Source organism: Leptonychotes weddellii, chromosome 13, assembly GCF_054177405.1.
Source record: "Leptonychotes weddellii isolate Sample4059 chromosome 13, ASM5417740v2, whole genome shotgun sequence".
NCBI lineage: Eukaryota > Metazoa > Chordata > Mammalia > Carnivora > Phocidae > Leptonychotes > Leptonychotes weddellii.
The window spans coordinates 37,238,830-37,253,958 of NC_138381.1; the positions used below are offsets into that span (position 1 = coordinate 37,238,830).

At 37.6% G+C, this 15,129-nt stretch overlaps 1 protein-coding gene across 1 annotated transcript in view; it reads right to left on the reverse strand.

The window, feature by feature from the left end:
• Positions 1-14,297, reverse strand: part of DSG3 (desmoglein 3) — a 28,385-nt gene extending 14,088 nt beyond the window's left edge. The window contains exons 1-9 of the mRNA XM_081801445.1: positions 14,091-14,297; positions 7,644-7,679; positions 7,004-7,132; positions 5,745-5,900; positions 5,136-5,280; positions 4,302-4,468; positions 3,312-3,440; positions 2,849-3,034; positions 188-459 (exon numbers count right to left, since the gene is read on the reverse strand). Of these exons, the coding sequence (XP_081657571.1) occupies positions 188-459; positions 2,849-3,034; positions 3,312-3,440; positions 4,302-4,468; positions 5,136-5,280; positions 5,745-5,900; positions 7,004-7,132; positions 7,644-7,679; positions 14,091-14,138 (1,268 nt within the window). The 5' untranslated portion in view covers positions 14,139-14,297. The remainder of the gene's footprint in view (positions 1-187; positions 460-2,848; positions 3,035-3,311; positions 3,441-4,301; positions 4,469-5,135; positions 5,281-5,744; positions 5,901-7,003; positions 7,133-7,643; positions 7,680-14,090) is intronic.
• Between the last annotated feature and the right edge of the window lie 832 nt (positions 14,298-15,129).

Consider the following 15,129-nt stretch of genomic DNA (forward strand, 5'->3'; position numbering starts at 1 on the left):
TGTTATCTTCGCTCATAGCCCAGTATGTTCCAATGATTTGGCTATAAGTCTCTTATTGAGTTAGACAGTTCCTTGAGTTGGCCACTTTGTGTCTCTTTGTATTCTTGGCATATAATAGTTTAGGTATTATTTTGTAGTAGCTTATAAATTAAAACCACATCAAGGAATAATATAAAAACAGTCTTACTTGACATATGAGGCAGCTTTTTTAGTATCCTCATCAATAGCTGGATATGTTCCCAGAACATAATTGACCAGTTTTTTACTACTTATGCCTTTCTGCACAGTAAATGTCTTGGAAGCAGGACGGAATGCAATTCCTTCTCTCACGTTGACTACTTGAATCGTGACTGGGGTTGACTGCACTCGATACTGAGAAATTACTGATTGGTGAAATTCAGCTTTGTTTTTGACAGCAATACCAAGTTGTACATTTTGTAGTTGTTCATAATCTAGAGCCTGGAGTAAAAAAATAAAATAAAATTGGAAGGAAAGAAGTATCACAGAGATACAATCCAGCAAACCCAGAACAGGACAAGAGAACTCTATGTCCCACGCTATGAATGGCCTCTTTTATTTCTATATAGCAAGACGGCTTCAGAAATCATTGTAATGATGAGGTGGGGAAACCATTAAAATTCTTAACTCATAAGACCTCAGCTTGGGGGGCGCCTGGGTGGCTCAGTCGTTAAGCGCCTGCCTTCGGCTCAGGTCATAATCCCAGGGTCCTGGGATCAGGTCCCGCATAGGGCTCCCTGCTCAGCGGGGAGTCTGCTTCTCTCTCTCCCACTCCCCCTGCTTCTGTTCCCTCTCTCACTGTCTCTCTCCGTCAAATAAAAAAAAAAAAAAAAGACCTCAGCTTGGTAACCGATATTTACAAAAGAGCAGACCTCTCTTTAGACTACTAAAACATCATTATAGTGTCTTTAGGCTGTATGGTACAATGGAAAGAATCCCAAGTTTGCTATGGTAGTGTGGCTTGAATCCTGGTTCTGCTGCCTAGTAGCTTGTGTGACTCATGGCACAATATTTAATTTCTCTGATTCTCAAATTTTCACTTCTGAAAAAAACCACAAAACTTTACCTCATTAGATCATGGTGAGGACTGCACAAATTTAGTCCCATAGTATATAGGAACCCTTCTGAGAGCTTTCAAGTGAGCTGAGCGTCGAAGGATGAGAGAGTTTTTCAGGCAAAGGTGAAACATTTGCAAATGCCCAGAGTTACAGAAGCTGACAGGGCACTGTCTGCAGATGGTGAGAGGCCTAGTCTATAGTTCTGAGGAGACTGAAGGTCATCTTCAAGGCCAGCAGCTGGTCATCAATCCTGGCTGCAATTAGAGCTCTCTGTGGAGCCATTAAGACCTGCCATTGCCTGGACTTCCCCACAGACCAACTGAACCAATAGTTCCTATATTCCCACTGGTGAGGAAAAGTTGCTGGGGATGCAAATGAGCAATAAGACTGGAGGGCCACTTTCACAGCCAATGGAGAACAAGGACAGAGTAATCCACACTGGTTTTAAGAAAAACATGGCAGTAGTCTGGTGGCAGTAGGAGGATGTAGGGAAGTAGAAAGAGGAGGTAAGGACAGCCATCAGGAGGGGATTATAGTCATCTAGGAGCAAGGAGGCAAGGCCCAGTAGATCACAGGCCAGAGGAAGGAAGACCAGGGCCAGACTTTAAGAACAGTTTCCAGGGCAGAATTGGATGACTGTTGTGAGGAAATGTTATGAATGAAGGATAAGGCCCAGGTTGCTAGTTTGGAAGACTAGATGACACCAAGACAGGAGAGAGGGAAGGCTTCATTTTCAGGGATTGCTGGGAGTTTAAAACACACCCTTGCAAGTGATGGTTATAGCCTTCTCTCTGAAAAGCAGAGTAATAGGAACTGCTCGCATAGCTCCAGCAATTGGGGATTCCAGCAATTTCCTTGTTAAGGGGATATTATGGGTCTGTCACTCTACTGGACTCAAAGAAATAAAGGAAGAAGGTAACATATAGTCCAGTGTCCTGTGCCAAAGAATGTCTTCAAATAGTGGTTATTTTTTCTAGTCTATACAGGGTCCAGGCAGAAATATCCTCATGTTATTCCAGATAGGATTCTGTGTATGGGGGGGTGTCTGTTATAGCCATGCATGTTAAACGCAAGGATTACTCAATTACTGTTTTTTATATTGCAGATTTTTTTTTTAAGATATTTATTTATTTGACAGAGAGACACACAGCTAGAGAGGGAACACAAGCAGGGGGAGTGGGAGAGGGAGAAGCAGGCTTCCTGCGGAGCAGGGAGCCCAATGCGGGGCTCCATCCCAGGACCCTGGGATCATGACCTGAGCCGAAGGCAGACACTTAACAACTGAGCCACCCAGGCGCCCCTTATATTGCAGATTTAATTATACATTCCCATTTTCAAAAAGTTGCATTCCCCCCCTTATGACTGTAACTAAATTCACTTAAAGCAAGTTGACAAATTCACAAGCCGCAATATTATGTATTCTTATCTTTTCCTAACTTCAGTTGTAGGGAGTAAATGAGATTAAGAAATGTGTTTTACATTCTTGTGCTTAAAGCAAGCACACCTATAAATATATGTATTTTAGTGTATTTGTGTTTACTATAGAAAGTAGGGTAGCTTGGAAGGAAATAAATCAACATGTTTAAAAAAGCTGTCCTTAGGTAGTGGGGCTATGTGTGTGTCTTTAAAAAATTCTATCTACTTCTATGTATTTTCTAAGTTTTCTGTAAAGAAGTGGTATTATTATTAAGAAGTGAATAAAGTTTATTTGTAGAAATGATAGTTTGGGCTAATATGGAATATTTTTACCATGGAAGGGAAATAGGCTTTACCTTAACCACCTTCAGGATGCCTTCATTAGTTCTGGGATCAGTTTGTATTTCAAACCAATTCCCTTCATTTCCAGAGGTAAAGAAATACACTGCAAGCCAATTATCTGTGAATTCTTCGTCCCAATCTATAACTTGAAATCGAAGCAACTCAGAATTTAAAGTATTTTCCTCAATATGTGCTGAATACTAAAAAGGAAAGAAGCAGAATTTGAGAGTAATTGTCAGGTTTTATCTAAAGAGATTATATTTTATTCTGAATAGCATTAACCATTAATTCTCAAATTATGTGTTGCCTCTTGCTGGTTACTAAATTCTTATATTTGACAAAAGCTTATTTTTTTTTAAGAAAAGTGCAGAGAACTTAAATAGAAGCCAGGAACAGGCAAACACTGAATTAGAATGGCAAAATATAAGCTAAAAAAAATATATATATAAATTATTCTTCAAGGAGGGCAAGGTATACCTGAGATTCTCTGAACATTGGGAAATTATCATTAACATCTTTCACTTTGATACTGCATTCACATTGAGTTGATAGTCCTTCTCCATCTTTGTCGGCACCACTCACAACCAGACGATAGCTGCTAACTTGCTAAATTTGGGGAAAAATAAAGGAAAATAATTAATCTCCAGTGCCAGGAATACAAATAACAACTACCTGCTTCCTATGGGTAAAGAGGTGAAAATATTCTTCTCTAGAAGGATCATATGAGTTGTTCCATTGTCCAGCCTAGAGGAGGCATCTGGGGTCCTGGATAGTCGGACAAGTTTTTATGGGGCTAGACCAGGTTTCTTTTTTGTGAGCTTCTTAGGGCAAGAAAGTACACTTGGAGCAAAAACGGACAGTGAGGATGCTGGGATGCTTATTTGAGGGAAGTTTACTTACAGAGCTTTCCTATTGGTCTTTTTGGAGAATCATTTGCGTAGAAGTAATATAAAGTCTGACAGGGTATTGTATGGTGATAAAATGGTGGTGGTGGTTATGGTGGTAGGATGATGGGGAAGAGAAAAAGAGGATTCTTTAGTGTTCTGGAAGCAAGGGTGACATTAAAACTAGTTAGTAGAAAAAGTGTAACATCAGAGAAGGCTTTATTCCAGGGAGAAATTTCTTCCATTGTCTGAGCAATTTCCTTTTCCTCCACCAAATAAGGAATTAGTCACAGTTCAGTCTTTGTCTGTGTATGCCTCAATGCCTTCTTTTACTTTCCACTTGACCTCCCACTGATATGCTGATACTTGTTTTTAGGGTACAATTGATTGTACAGTTCTTAGGTACACATCTCACCCCACCAGAACCATATTGAAATGCAAACAATTTCCCTAGATTGGCCCAGTTGAGTATGGAGAACTTCTTTTCCTTTCTCCTTTCATTCTCAGGTAAAATGGGGTCACCTCTCTCGGCTTTCTTACAATCAGATCTTATTATTGAATGTGCCCAAGTGCCTTGCTTTACCTCTCGATCAAGAGAATTGGTTAAAGTACGGACTTCCCCAGTGTGTCTGCTTAGGAGGAACATGGGTGTGCCTGCAGGTTCCTGAGAGACAATTTTGAAGGCAATTTTAGAGTTCAAGTGGTTTGGTTCATCTGCGTCTGTGGCATTTAATATCATCACCAGTGAATCTAGGAATACAGAAGAAGCTCATTAAAGAATATGTAAGAATTGACATTCTTTTCACATTAAATATTCAACACAATTTCAAATTGACCTTTATTTTTTAAAATCTTAAATCTGTTATGCACAAAAACAAATTACATGTCATTTGCAGTATCTCTTACTGTCTCTCTTAATCAGGTGGAACTGTGCTGCCTTCTGTAAAAATCTTTCTGTTGTCCTTAAGCCTTGGTTGTGTTGGAGTTGAGACTATTTTCTGTCTTTATTTCTTCCCTTGATGGGTGGCATTGTCACTCTCCCCTTTCCCCAAATTATCTAAGTAATTGAGTGTGTCTCTGTCCTTTATAATCTAAAAAAGTCTAGCTGATGCATCCAGGCTACCTAAGGCCACTCCTTTAGTTTTATGACTACCAGGTACTCATGTGACTTACATATAGAGAGTAAGATACTATTGACTTGATAACAGGACCACGACCTAGAAATACAGTGGCAGTGGATAATTAGCTCAAGTACAAATATTAGAAAGGAAGACCCAGGATATTTGGATGAATTTTTCTGCAAAACTACTGATAAAACCAGGAGAATAAATTAGCTAATAAAAATGATATACTATAGTGATACCTGTATTTTAAAATTAAAAAAAATTGGAAGTGGTAGATAATGTAAAAGACTTACTTGAAGCACTATTTTCTTCAATTTCACCCATGAATATACTTTGTGAAAATACTGGAGGATTGTCATTGACATCTAAAATTTTAACTGTTAATACAAGTGGTTTCTCTACATTCTGTCCTAGGGCATTTAGAGCATAACACGTGATCTAGAAAAAGGAGGGAATTGTTACTTATTACTCTACAAACTCAGTTTGCATACTACTAAAACTTGTAGAAATAAAGCTCGACTAGCATGTACAGACTTTTTGTGCACAGAAGGAAAATGTTTCCCCAAAAAGTAGATAAAGGAAGAAAAGGTGCCCACACTGGGCAGGCCTGTTAGGCAAGCTGCCCCTTCTTCCAGGCTGGTACTGTCTTATGGTACAAAGAGGGTGATGCTCTTTGCAGGATGCATGTTGGATTTCAATGCGTACTCCTGCACCCTCCTGGTATATTCCTTCAGGGGCACAACTGTAAGTGAAGGCTCTTTAAAAGAGTGATGAAAATTGTTATTTATTGGTGGATTGATTCGTGCACTGATCTTTCTTCTAAAATAACCAGTAGAAGAGTATCACATTATAAAGCCACCGGGCACAAACAAGGGTGCCCAATCATGAGGACACAAACTTACCAGGAAGCTTGGAGTTTCCTCACGATCAACTATGGCTGTTATGTTAATTTCTCCAGTGTTTTTGTCAACAACAAAGATTCCAAAAGGGGGTTGATCAATTCCCATTCCAGAAATTCGGTAGGTAATTTTCTGGGTTGCTTGGAAATCTGAAGTAATCTGCAGCCCCAAATACCCAAAATGTGAATGTGATCAGCAATCAGACCTTTTCCTTCCCCTTTTCTCTACCTTCATAGTCTTAAGTCTTCTGTTTATTTTATTCACTCCTTCTGACCCTGTGATGGTTACTTTTGCCTTAATGAATACTGGGAATATGAGATATTTCGAACTGTTGTTTCTATTGACCAGCATGGACCAATACGCATTAATCATTTGGCTCTAGAATGTTTGCCCAGATTATGGCCACCATGGTGATGTTAAAAGGTTGAGAGAAAGTCATGGATACTTAATATTGACAAGACTACTTCTGAATGCTCCTTTCCTTAACAGAGAACATTTTTTTGAAAAAGACATTTATTTTAGTTTAAATAGGGGGAGCTGGAGAGAAAAAGGGGAAAGGATTATACAGTAAGTGTTAAAAATATTTATTAAAATAGGGCGCCTGGGTGGCTCAGTTGGTTAAGCAACTGCCTTCGGCTCAGGTCATGATCCTGGAGTCCCTGGATCGAGTCCCGCATCAGGCTCCCTGATCGGCAGGGAGTCTGCTTCTCCCTCTGACCCTCCCCCCTCTCATGTGCTCTCTCTCATTCTCTCTCTCTCAAATAAATAAATAAAATCTTTAAAAAAATATTTATTAAAATAAATTGCTTATTATTATTATTATTTTATTTTTTATTATTATAATTTTCAAGCTTTTTAATATGGAAAATTTCAAATATATATAAAGTTAGGTTAGTAATGAACCTGATATATCTCATCACCCAGTTTTAATCATTATGAATACATGGACCCCCAACCACTTATCTTATTGTCTTATCCATATATTTTTTTCTATCTGTTTGCTAGAATCCAGATCTAAATAAGGCATATTCATTGAAGTTGGTCCACCTGTCTCTTAATTATTTTTTATTACTCTAGAAGCCATAGTTCCTTCATCTCCCTCTATATTATTATTATTGTATTTTTTTGGTTGAAGATCCCAGGTTATTTGTTCTGTGCACTCCCCAGTCTACATTTTGATAAATGGAGTTGCCATATCATTTTAATTTACATCTATTACATTTATTCTAAAACCTCACATTGCCCCTGCTGATATGACTTACTTTGGCAATCGGATTTCTTTTCGAGTTGTCTTCTCTTTCTCTGCAGGGTTTTGCAAATTTCACCCATTCACGCTTGTATCTCCTTTTGCCTTGTACTGCAGTATCATCTTCTCCGTGTTGGCCCTTTGTCTTATGTGAAAAGGTATCCCATTTTATTATGTGCATTGTTGGAAATTTTTGCTTTGAGTATTGCTTATCAACACCTAGGTTCAGAGGCCCCTGTGTTTCATGGTATCTAGGACTGTTGAATGTCTACTTTGCTTGACCTCACACTTTGTCAAGCAAAGAAGGAACATTAAATATCTAAAATAATTACAGAACCATATGATTTTTAATATTGGCATTGGATCATATTTTATATTTCCTTTATATATTCCATAATATCTCACTGCTCTGGGCACATAGGACCTGTTTACTAAAAAGCTGTTGATTTGTTTAAAATAAGAAAGAATGCATGAGATAAAGTGTAATAATGACATTTATACATTCTTGGTATTTAAAATTGGGTTAGTTTTAATTTTATTTTCACAATTATTTAATAGTTTTAAACATTAAAAAAATATTTATTTTTCCCCAATACAATTTTAATTTTTTGAACTGAACTATCATTTTAGTTACAAAAAACTTTTTCATACTTTACCTCTATTCGCAGTTCTCCATGAACCAATATGAGCACCTGTAGACATTTAAATAAAGTCAAGTTAAAAGTGAATTCTTCAAATAAGTAATTGCATAAGATAATCCTGTTCATATTGTAGCTTGTTTCTATTTCAAAAGAAGTGAATTTGGGAAGCAGTATTCAAAGGGTAAAATCCTCTCAGGAAAAAGAAAATACTCTCAATATAAACAAGTTCTTCCAGTTTTTTAATCTGACTACAGAGTTTTAATGGTATACAAAAGAATCTACTGAATTATGCAAAACCGTGCCTAACAGCCAGTTGCAGCAACCAGACATATTTTACTTGGCTGTTCCATAAAGACTTTCTAAGAACCATGGGAGATACTGCTTTGGGAAACAGTGGTGAGCATCATTGTGATAAGCTATTAGTTAGCTGCACTTTCTTAGTTGTCTGACAGTGGGGAGGATAGAATAGAACTAGTCAGGTTTAGAGAGTGGAACATAAAAGTTGGGGATACGCTATTCCAATCACAAGTACTGTTTATGTGGGACGTGGACCTGCTAATTCCTACCCTGTTATTTCACCTTAAATGTTGAGCTTAATTTTCACACTGATCTGAAAAAATTAAATGAGGATAAAATGAAGTCAGGCAGTCTAGGTTCTTTACTTTCTCAAGAACATATGGGATCTTCATTTGTGTCGCTTTCCATCTTGTTTCCTACCTGGAATGCACTTTTTTTTTTAATTTGAGTATAGTTGACACACAATGTTATATTAGTTTCAGGTGTACAACTTAGTGATTTGACAAGTTTATACATTATGCTATGTTCACCAAAAGCGTAGCTGCCATGTGTCTTGTTGCATTGCTATTACAATGTTATTGACTATTCCTTATGCTGTGCCTTCTATTCCTGTGACTTATTCATTCCATACCTGGAAGCCTGTATCTTCCACCCCCCCTTCACTCATTTTGCTCAACCCTCCGCCATTCTTCCCTCTGGCAACCATCAGTTTGTTCCCTGTATTGATAGGTCTGATTCTACAGCAGAGGCTGTACCAATTTCAATTCCCACCACAGTTTTTCCCCCCACATCTTTGCCAACACTTTTTATTTCTTGTCATTTTGATTTTAGCCATTCTAACTGGTAAGGTGATATCTCCCCTTTACCCACTTAAATATTGCTCATCTTTTATAATTAGTTCAAGTTCCAACAATTGCCACGAAACTGTCCTTACTGGTGTCTTCTCTTCTGAGTTTTTTCAACACGTATTTTGTACCATGCAGTTTAACCCATAAGGGTTTGCCATGATTTACTATTTCTCATTGCTTTATGTACATTATTATGTTAAGCCAAGAGAACTGTAGACTTTCTGGATCAGTGTTTCTGTTATTTTTTTCTTGCAATTGTTACAACTTTTTCCTCAGCAGATATTTTAACAAATATTTGCTGACCTGCTGATTATCTGATGTGAAGAGAATCTGGTAGGGAAAGGATTGTGAAAAATAAATCAGAAGAAAAAGAATTAGATCAATATTACTAGTTAAAGTTTATTGTGGTTTTTGTGTCAGTTGCTATTTATAGATCTTTATATTTATTATCTCATTTAATACTTATAGTAGCCAGCTGATGGAGATACTATTATTATACTCTATTTTATGGATGAAGAAATGGAGCCAGGAGACAATGAGTACTTTGCCTCCCCCAACAGCCCTAGTTGAGCCAGGATTTGAACCTCTGCAGCCTGACTCCAAAGTCACACACACAATGATGATGTGTACATCATCATTAGATTTTAGCCAAAGTTGGCATAAATAAATAAAAAAAACTAGTGGTAGAAAGAAAGTCATATGATAGTCAATTTAGATTTCTTCCTGGCAATGGTGGAGGTTACTGCTGAAACAATGCAGATTTATTACATTGTTTACTTTGTAAGGCTATAATAAAGAGGCAGGTGGAACTCGGAACCAAAGAAGTAACTATAACAGACATAGGATGCCAGGACGCTTGCATTCTAAAAATTTCATTGAAATCCTTATTTCAAAGGGTCTGCAAATTGTCGTGAAAAGGGACCATTGCATATGGTTATAACGTGTCTCAAAGTGATTTTACAGCTTTGCTTCTCTTTATTAAACATTGTCATGAGTTACTTGGGAGAGAAGGCCCGAGCACTGTCGTAATTGCACTAATTTCTCACTTCATAAGGACGACTTAGCTATATGTGAGGGGAGGGTTGGGCCAGGCACCCTTCCCTTTACAGGAAAACTGGAAAGAGTCATCCCGAAAATATGAATCATGTTTGCACTAGCCCCACAGAGAAGGATTCTTCTAATAGACATTAAGGCATAATTTCTGTTTTCCTGGGAAGCAAAGAAAGGACAAATTCTAAACTATGGAGAATGAACATATTCTCTTTCTAATATTCTCAACAAATTGGATATTCTCAAATGCTTATTTTAAATGCTGTGTAGGATGCAGTCAAGTGTAGTAATACAAAATTGGACACCAGATCTTGAATTTTGAATTTATATCCCAGTCTCACCATTTACTGGTTGCCTAACTTGGGAACATTACTTAATCTTTCAATTTTCTGATCTGTAAAATAGGGATAATAATTCTACTTACTTTATAGGTTTATTGTGAGGATTAAATGAATTAGTCAGTCTAAAGCACATAGATGAGCCCTAGTCCACAGTAAGTGCTTACCAAGTGTTAATCATTTCTGTCACCAGACTTTAATACATGTGTTGCCGAAGCGAGCACAATCACCAAACTTTAATAAAAGGTGTAAGAGAGTCATTTTACTATGAAGTGACCTTTTATTACTATTCATGTCAAGGCACATAAGAACTTTCTCTTTCTTGAGCATCAGGAAGAATCAAGAACCAGTGTTCCACTGTACAGTTGTGTGGGTTCCTCCTTGCACAACTTCAGGGGTACTGTTCACATTGTAGTTTATGTGAATGTGTCTCCTGGAGTTGTGCAGTGTTTAGCCTAGTCAACTGTGCAGTGGCCAAAGTAAGAAAAGTGTGCATATTAGATGGATTAAATTATTTATAGTGTAATTATGGATAGTAACAAGTTGCCCATATAATTTTCTTGTGATGAACCTCCCAAAACAAACCCTTACCTTAGGCTATCAGATTGACTTTTTTTTTTTTTAAAGATTTTATTTATTTATTTGAGAGAGAGACTGAGAGAGAGAGCACGAGAGGGGGGAGGGTCGGGAGGGTCAGAGGGAGAAGCAGACTCCCTGCCGAGCAGGGAGCCCGATGCGGGACTCGATCCAGGGACTCCAGGATCATGACCTGAGCCGAAGGCAGTCACTTAACCAACTGAGCCACCCAGGTGCCCTCAGATTGACTCTTAACTGGAAAGGAAGAGCCAAAGGCTAAGAAGTTTATGCTCAGAACTTGCCTATTTATTCTTACTGTAGCAGAGTACTGTGATTATTGTCATATGACAGTTGAGGAAACAAAGCCTGGAGTGAGTCAGTCATACAGGCATAGACAGAAGCCTGTGACTTTGCTATCATATCTCACTTCTCTAGGCAACCTCCTATGGTCATAGGATGGTGGAATTAATTCAACACCTCCAATTATGTCTTCCAACTTTCAGACCTCACCCTTCGACAACAAAAGATGTACATTCCCACTCCACAATGCTTTTAAAAACTTTTTTTTTTTTTTTCCCCTTACCACACTATTTCAAAACTCGGGGTGGCTCCTTGCTTCTAAAAGGATTCCATTAGCCTTCATGGAGTATGCTTTTCAATCTCCCTCACCTACCTTTCCAACTCATGTCCAATGCAAACTGTCATTCTAGCAAAACCAGTATGTCCATTGCCCCTAGGTAAATGCCGTAATTGCGCTTTCCTTTGCTCGTGCTGGTCTGACAACTGAGGATATAGGCTATCCCCCTTTGGCCCATCTATACTAATCAAAAAACAGCTCAAATCTCACCTAGTCCATGGAGCCTTGTTTTCTGACCTCACGCTTGACTGATACTGCATTCCACTAACAGCATTAATAATAGACAAGCACTGTTCGATAGAAATATAATGAGAACCACAAATGCAAGCCAAATATATAATTTTAAATGTTCTAATATTTATATATATATTTATGTATTTAAAGATTTTATTTATTTGTCAGAGAAAGAGAGAGAGCATAAGCAGGGGAAGCTTTAGGCCGAGGGAGAAGCAGGCTCCTCACTGAGCAAGGAGCCCAATGCAGGACTAGATCCCAGTACCCTGGGATCATGACTTGAGCCGAAGGCAGATGCTTAACTGACTGAGCCACCCAGGCGTCCCCTAATATTCATATATTTAAAAAGCTTAAAAAGGTGAAATTAATTTCAACAATATATTTTTTATCCAATATATCCAAAATACTGTAATTTTAATTGTAGTCAGCATAAAAGTTGACATTTTACATTCTTTTTTTCATACAAAGTCTTCAAAAATATGATGTATATTTTATACTTAACAACACATCTCAGTTCAGACCAACCACATTTTAAGTGGTTATTAGCCACATGTGGCCAGTGGCTGCCATATTCGACAGAGCACGTCTGGACCATTCAGCTTAATAATTATCTATGAAGTTATATTGTTGTTTAAATAGCTTGTGTGTGTGTGTGTAAAATTTTCTAAGGGGAAGAAGATGTCTTACTTTTCATAATTTCCTTCATGACCAGCATTATAAAGGCACTGTGGGAAGTTAGAGTTTAGAGAGGCCTTGTTTAATTGTTCATCTATTTATTTTTCAAACAACTGTGTGCCCACTGTAAGAGAGATATTAATAGGAGGCACTAGGGATATAAAGATGAATGAAGCAGCCCTTAGTATAACGATCTTAACTTAAACAGCCCTTAGTAGAACCCGAGGGGTACTTGAGAATGGTCTATGTCAAAGCAGGGAAAAGAGCTCCCCTACGCTTGTGGTCTTCCAATTCTGTGCTCTTATGACACCTTCTGACACCCTCTGCCACCTTTCCTGAGTTGGTCATTGGCTTGGACATGTGGATTATCAGGCTACCTGAGGTTTAGTCTGGAAATGACCATCTGGGAAGTTGGGAACATCATACAACTATCTCATTTCTCTTGACAACATTCTTGGGTCAAATAAACTCATTAGATAACCAAAGCAATTTGTTACATTGTTTAATAAAAATAGACTCTAGCAGAAGGGAAGATAACAATTTTCTGTTTGGACATTGTCCTGAGAGGGGAAGCTGGGAAACTCTGGCTCATAAGGCAGCCTATTCTAATTTTAGACACCTTTAATTTTTAGAAAGTTCTTTCTAAAGATCTATCTCCCTGAAACTTCTTGAAATCCAATTATCATCTCAGTTTTTTTAGTTGAGGAGGTGAGGGAAACTGGTGCCTAGGCCAACTCAGTTTATTATGATGTGGGAATTAGTATTAGGAATTTTTTTTAATATTCATTTATGGTATATGTCACTATTTTGATATCCTAATGTAACTGATAAAATTGTGGCTTTTTTTTTTTTTTCCCTTCACTGAAACAACATAGTTAAGGAACAAACTAGTCTGTAACATTCTGGCTAGTGCTTAGCTCTTCAGGTCCCACTTCTCTTTTAGATAACATTATATAAATCTTTCTCAACCAACAGAAGTATTATTCTCCTGAATAAAAAAAAAATGGCTTCTAAAATGTCATATGTCTTTTTCCCCCCAAAGTTGGGATATTTTTTGCACATAATGGCTAAACATAGTTTTCTTAATAACTTTCAACTTCTCTAGAGTCAAACATTGCTTTGATTTTAATTCAACAGTCTGTCTATTTTAAAAGCATGTCAGGTATCAAGACCAGGCACGTACAGTTCTTAGCATATGCTTAAGAGATATGTAACCTTGGAAAACAGACCTGGTTCTCTTTCATGTGTTTTAGTTTGTGTACTGGAAAGATGAGTAAAAGCATTACTTTGAAGAAAGTGAAGGTGTTGTGGAAAATAGATCTAAGATCAGGATTATTTAATTCATTAACTAAAGAAATGCTAAATGTCTACTTTCAAATTCTATTTCTCTCTGATTTATTTTTCAATGTAAAATACAACATTTAAAAACCACCCAAGGGGCGCCTGGGTGGCTCGGTCGTTAAGCGTCTGCCTTTGGCTCAGGTCATGATCCCAGGGTTTTGGGATCGAGCCCCACATCCGGCTCCCTGCTAGGCGGGAAGCCTGCTTCTCCCTCTCCCACTTCCCCTGCTTGTGTTCCCTCTCTTGCTGTCTCTCTCTGTCAAATAAATAAATAAAATCTTTAAAAAAAAAATAAAAACCACCCAAAGGAGGAAATTGGTAATCTTTATGATTTTATTCCAAAATGTTTATTTCCACTTCACTCCTTTTAGAATTTATAAGAGGGATTCAGCAATCAAAGAGAGTATTATCAAACAAGGAAGGAAACAGGGAAAGTTGCAATTATTTGAAAAAAAATTGGACTTACCATTAAAATAGCCAGAGCCGCTGATGTTCTGAAAAGGAGCCAAGTCATTTTCTCTGATTTCCCTGGTGGACAAATCCAAGGAAGCTGCTGCTTCAGTCCTTCCAACCGTCTGCATATGATGTCTAAGAAAAGCCCTTTGGTAGCGTCTCTGCTTCCTGGAGTCTACAGATAGTCTGTTATGCAGCTCTTCCCCACACTAAACCAAGGATTGGTCTCACCAGAAACGCTTGCATCATTTTTGCTCCCAGGTAAAAACTTAGACACACCTCAATTCCAAAAGCAATGAAATCCTTTGTTGGAAGCTGAAAGAAAAGTCCACAGGGTGAAGACAAGGTATACTTGTCTTGAAGGTCCCAGATGAATAATAAATTAATCATGGTGTGGAAGTGCAAAGCTAGTCCTGACTACACTGAAAAAGAATCTAGTTGGCTTTTCTTCAGGGTTACAATTAAAACTGAGAAGCAAAACAAAACATACAAAAATCCCCCAAAACCTAACTTGTGGAAGATCATTTGTTTTTAGTCTGAATATATGTGGGCAGATTGAAAGTTAAGCGAAATGTCAGTGTGAAGTAATAATATACTTTATTGAAAGTCATACAAATTCGAAGAAGAAAACCATCGCATTAAGCAACTCTTAATACAGGTTTTGGAAAAAAAATAGAAATAATCGAAAACAATCAAAAAAATAATTAGAAATAACTGAAGATAAGTAGGAATAAAATTGGAGTAAACAGTTACATGGTGCCTTGGATATTTGAAATATATAAATAATGCATTGCAAAACCAGATCCCTGATAATAATCAGATGACATCTTTCCCCTTGTATTCCTTTTCATTTATAAATTTATAAATTAAACGGTAGGTTGCCTAGTGAAGGTTATCTTTGTGCACTTTTAATTACTCAAAACATTTCCTCCGGAGCAGTAAACCCTCTTGCTGCCATATATTTATGCACTTCTAAATATGTGGACGCCAACCTAAGTTAGGGGATAGGCGAAAATCTACTAATACCACTTTAGTTTGCTTATAACACTAGA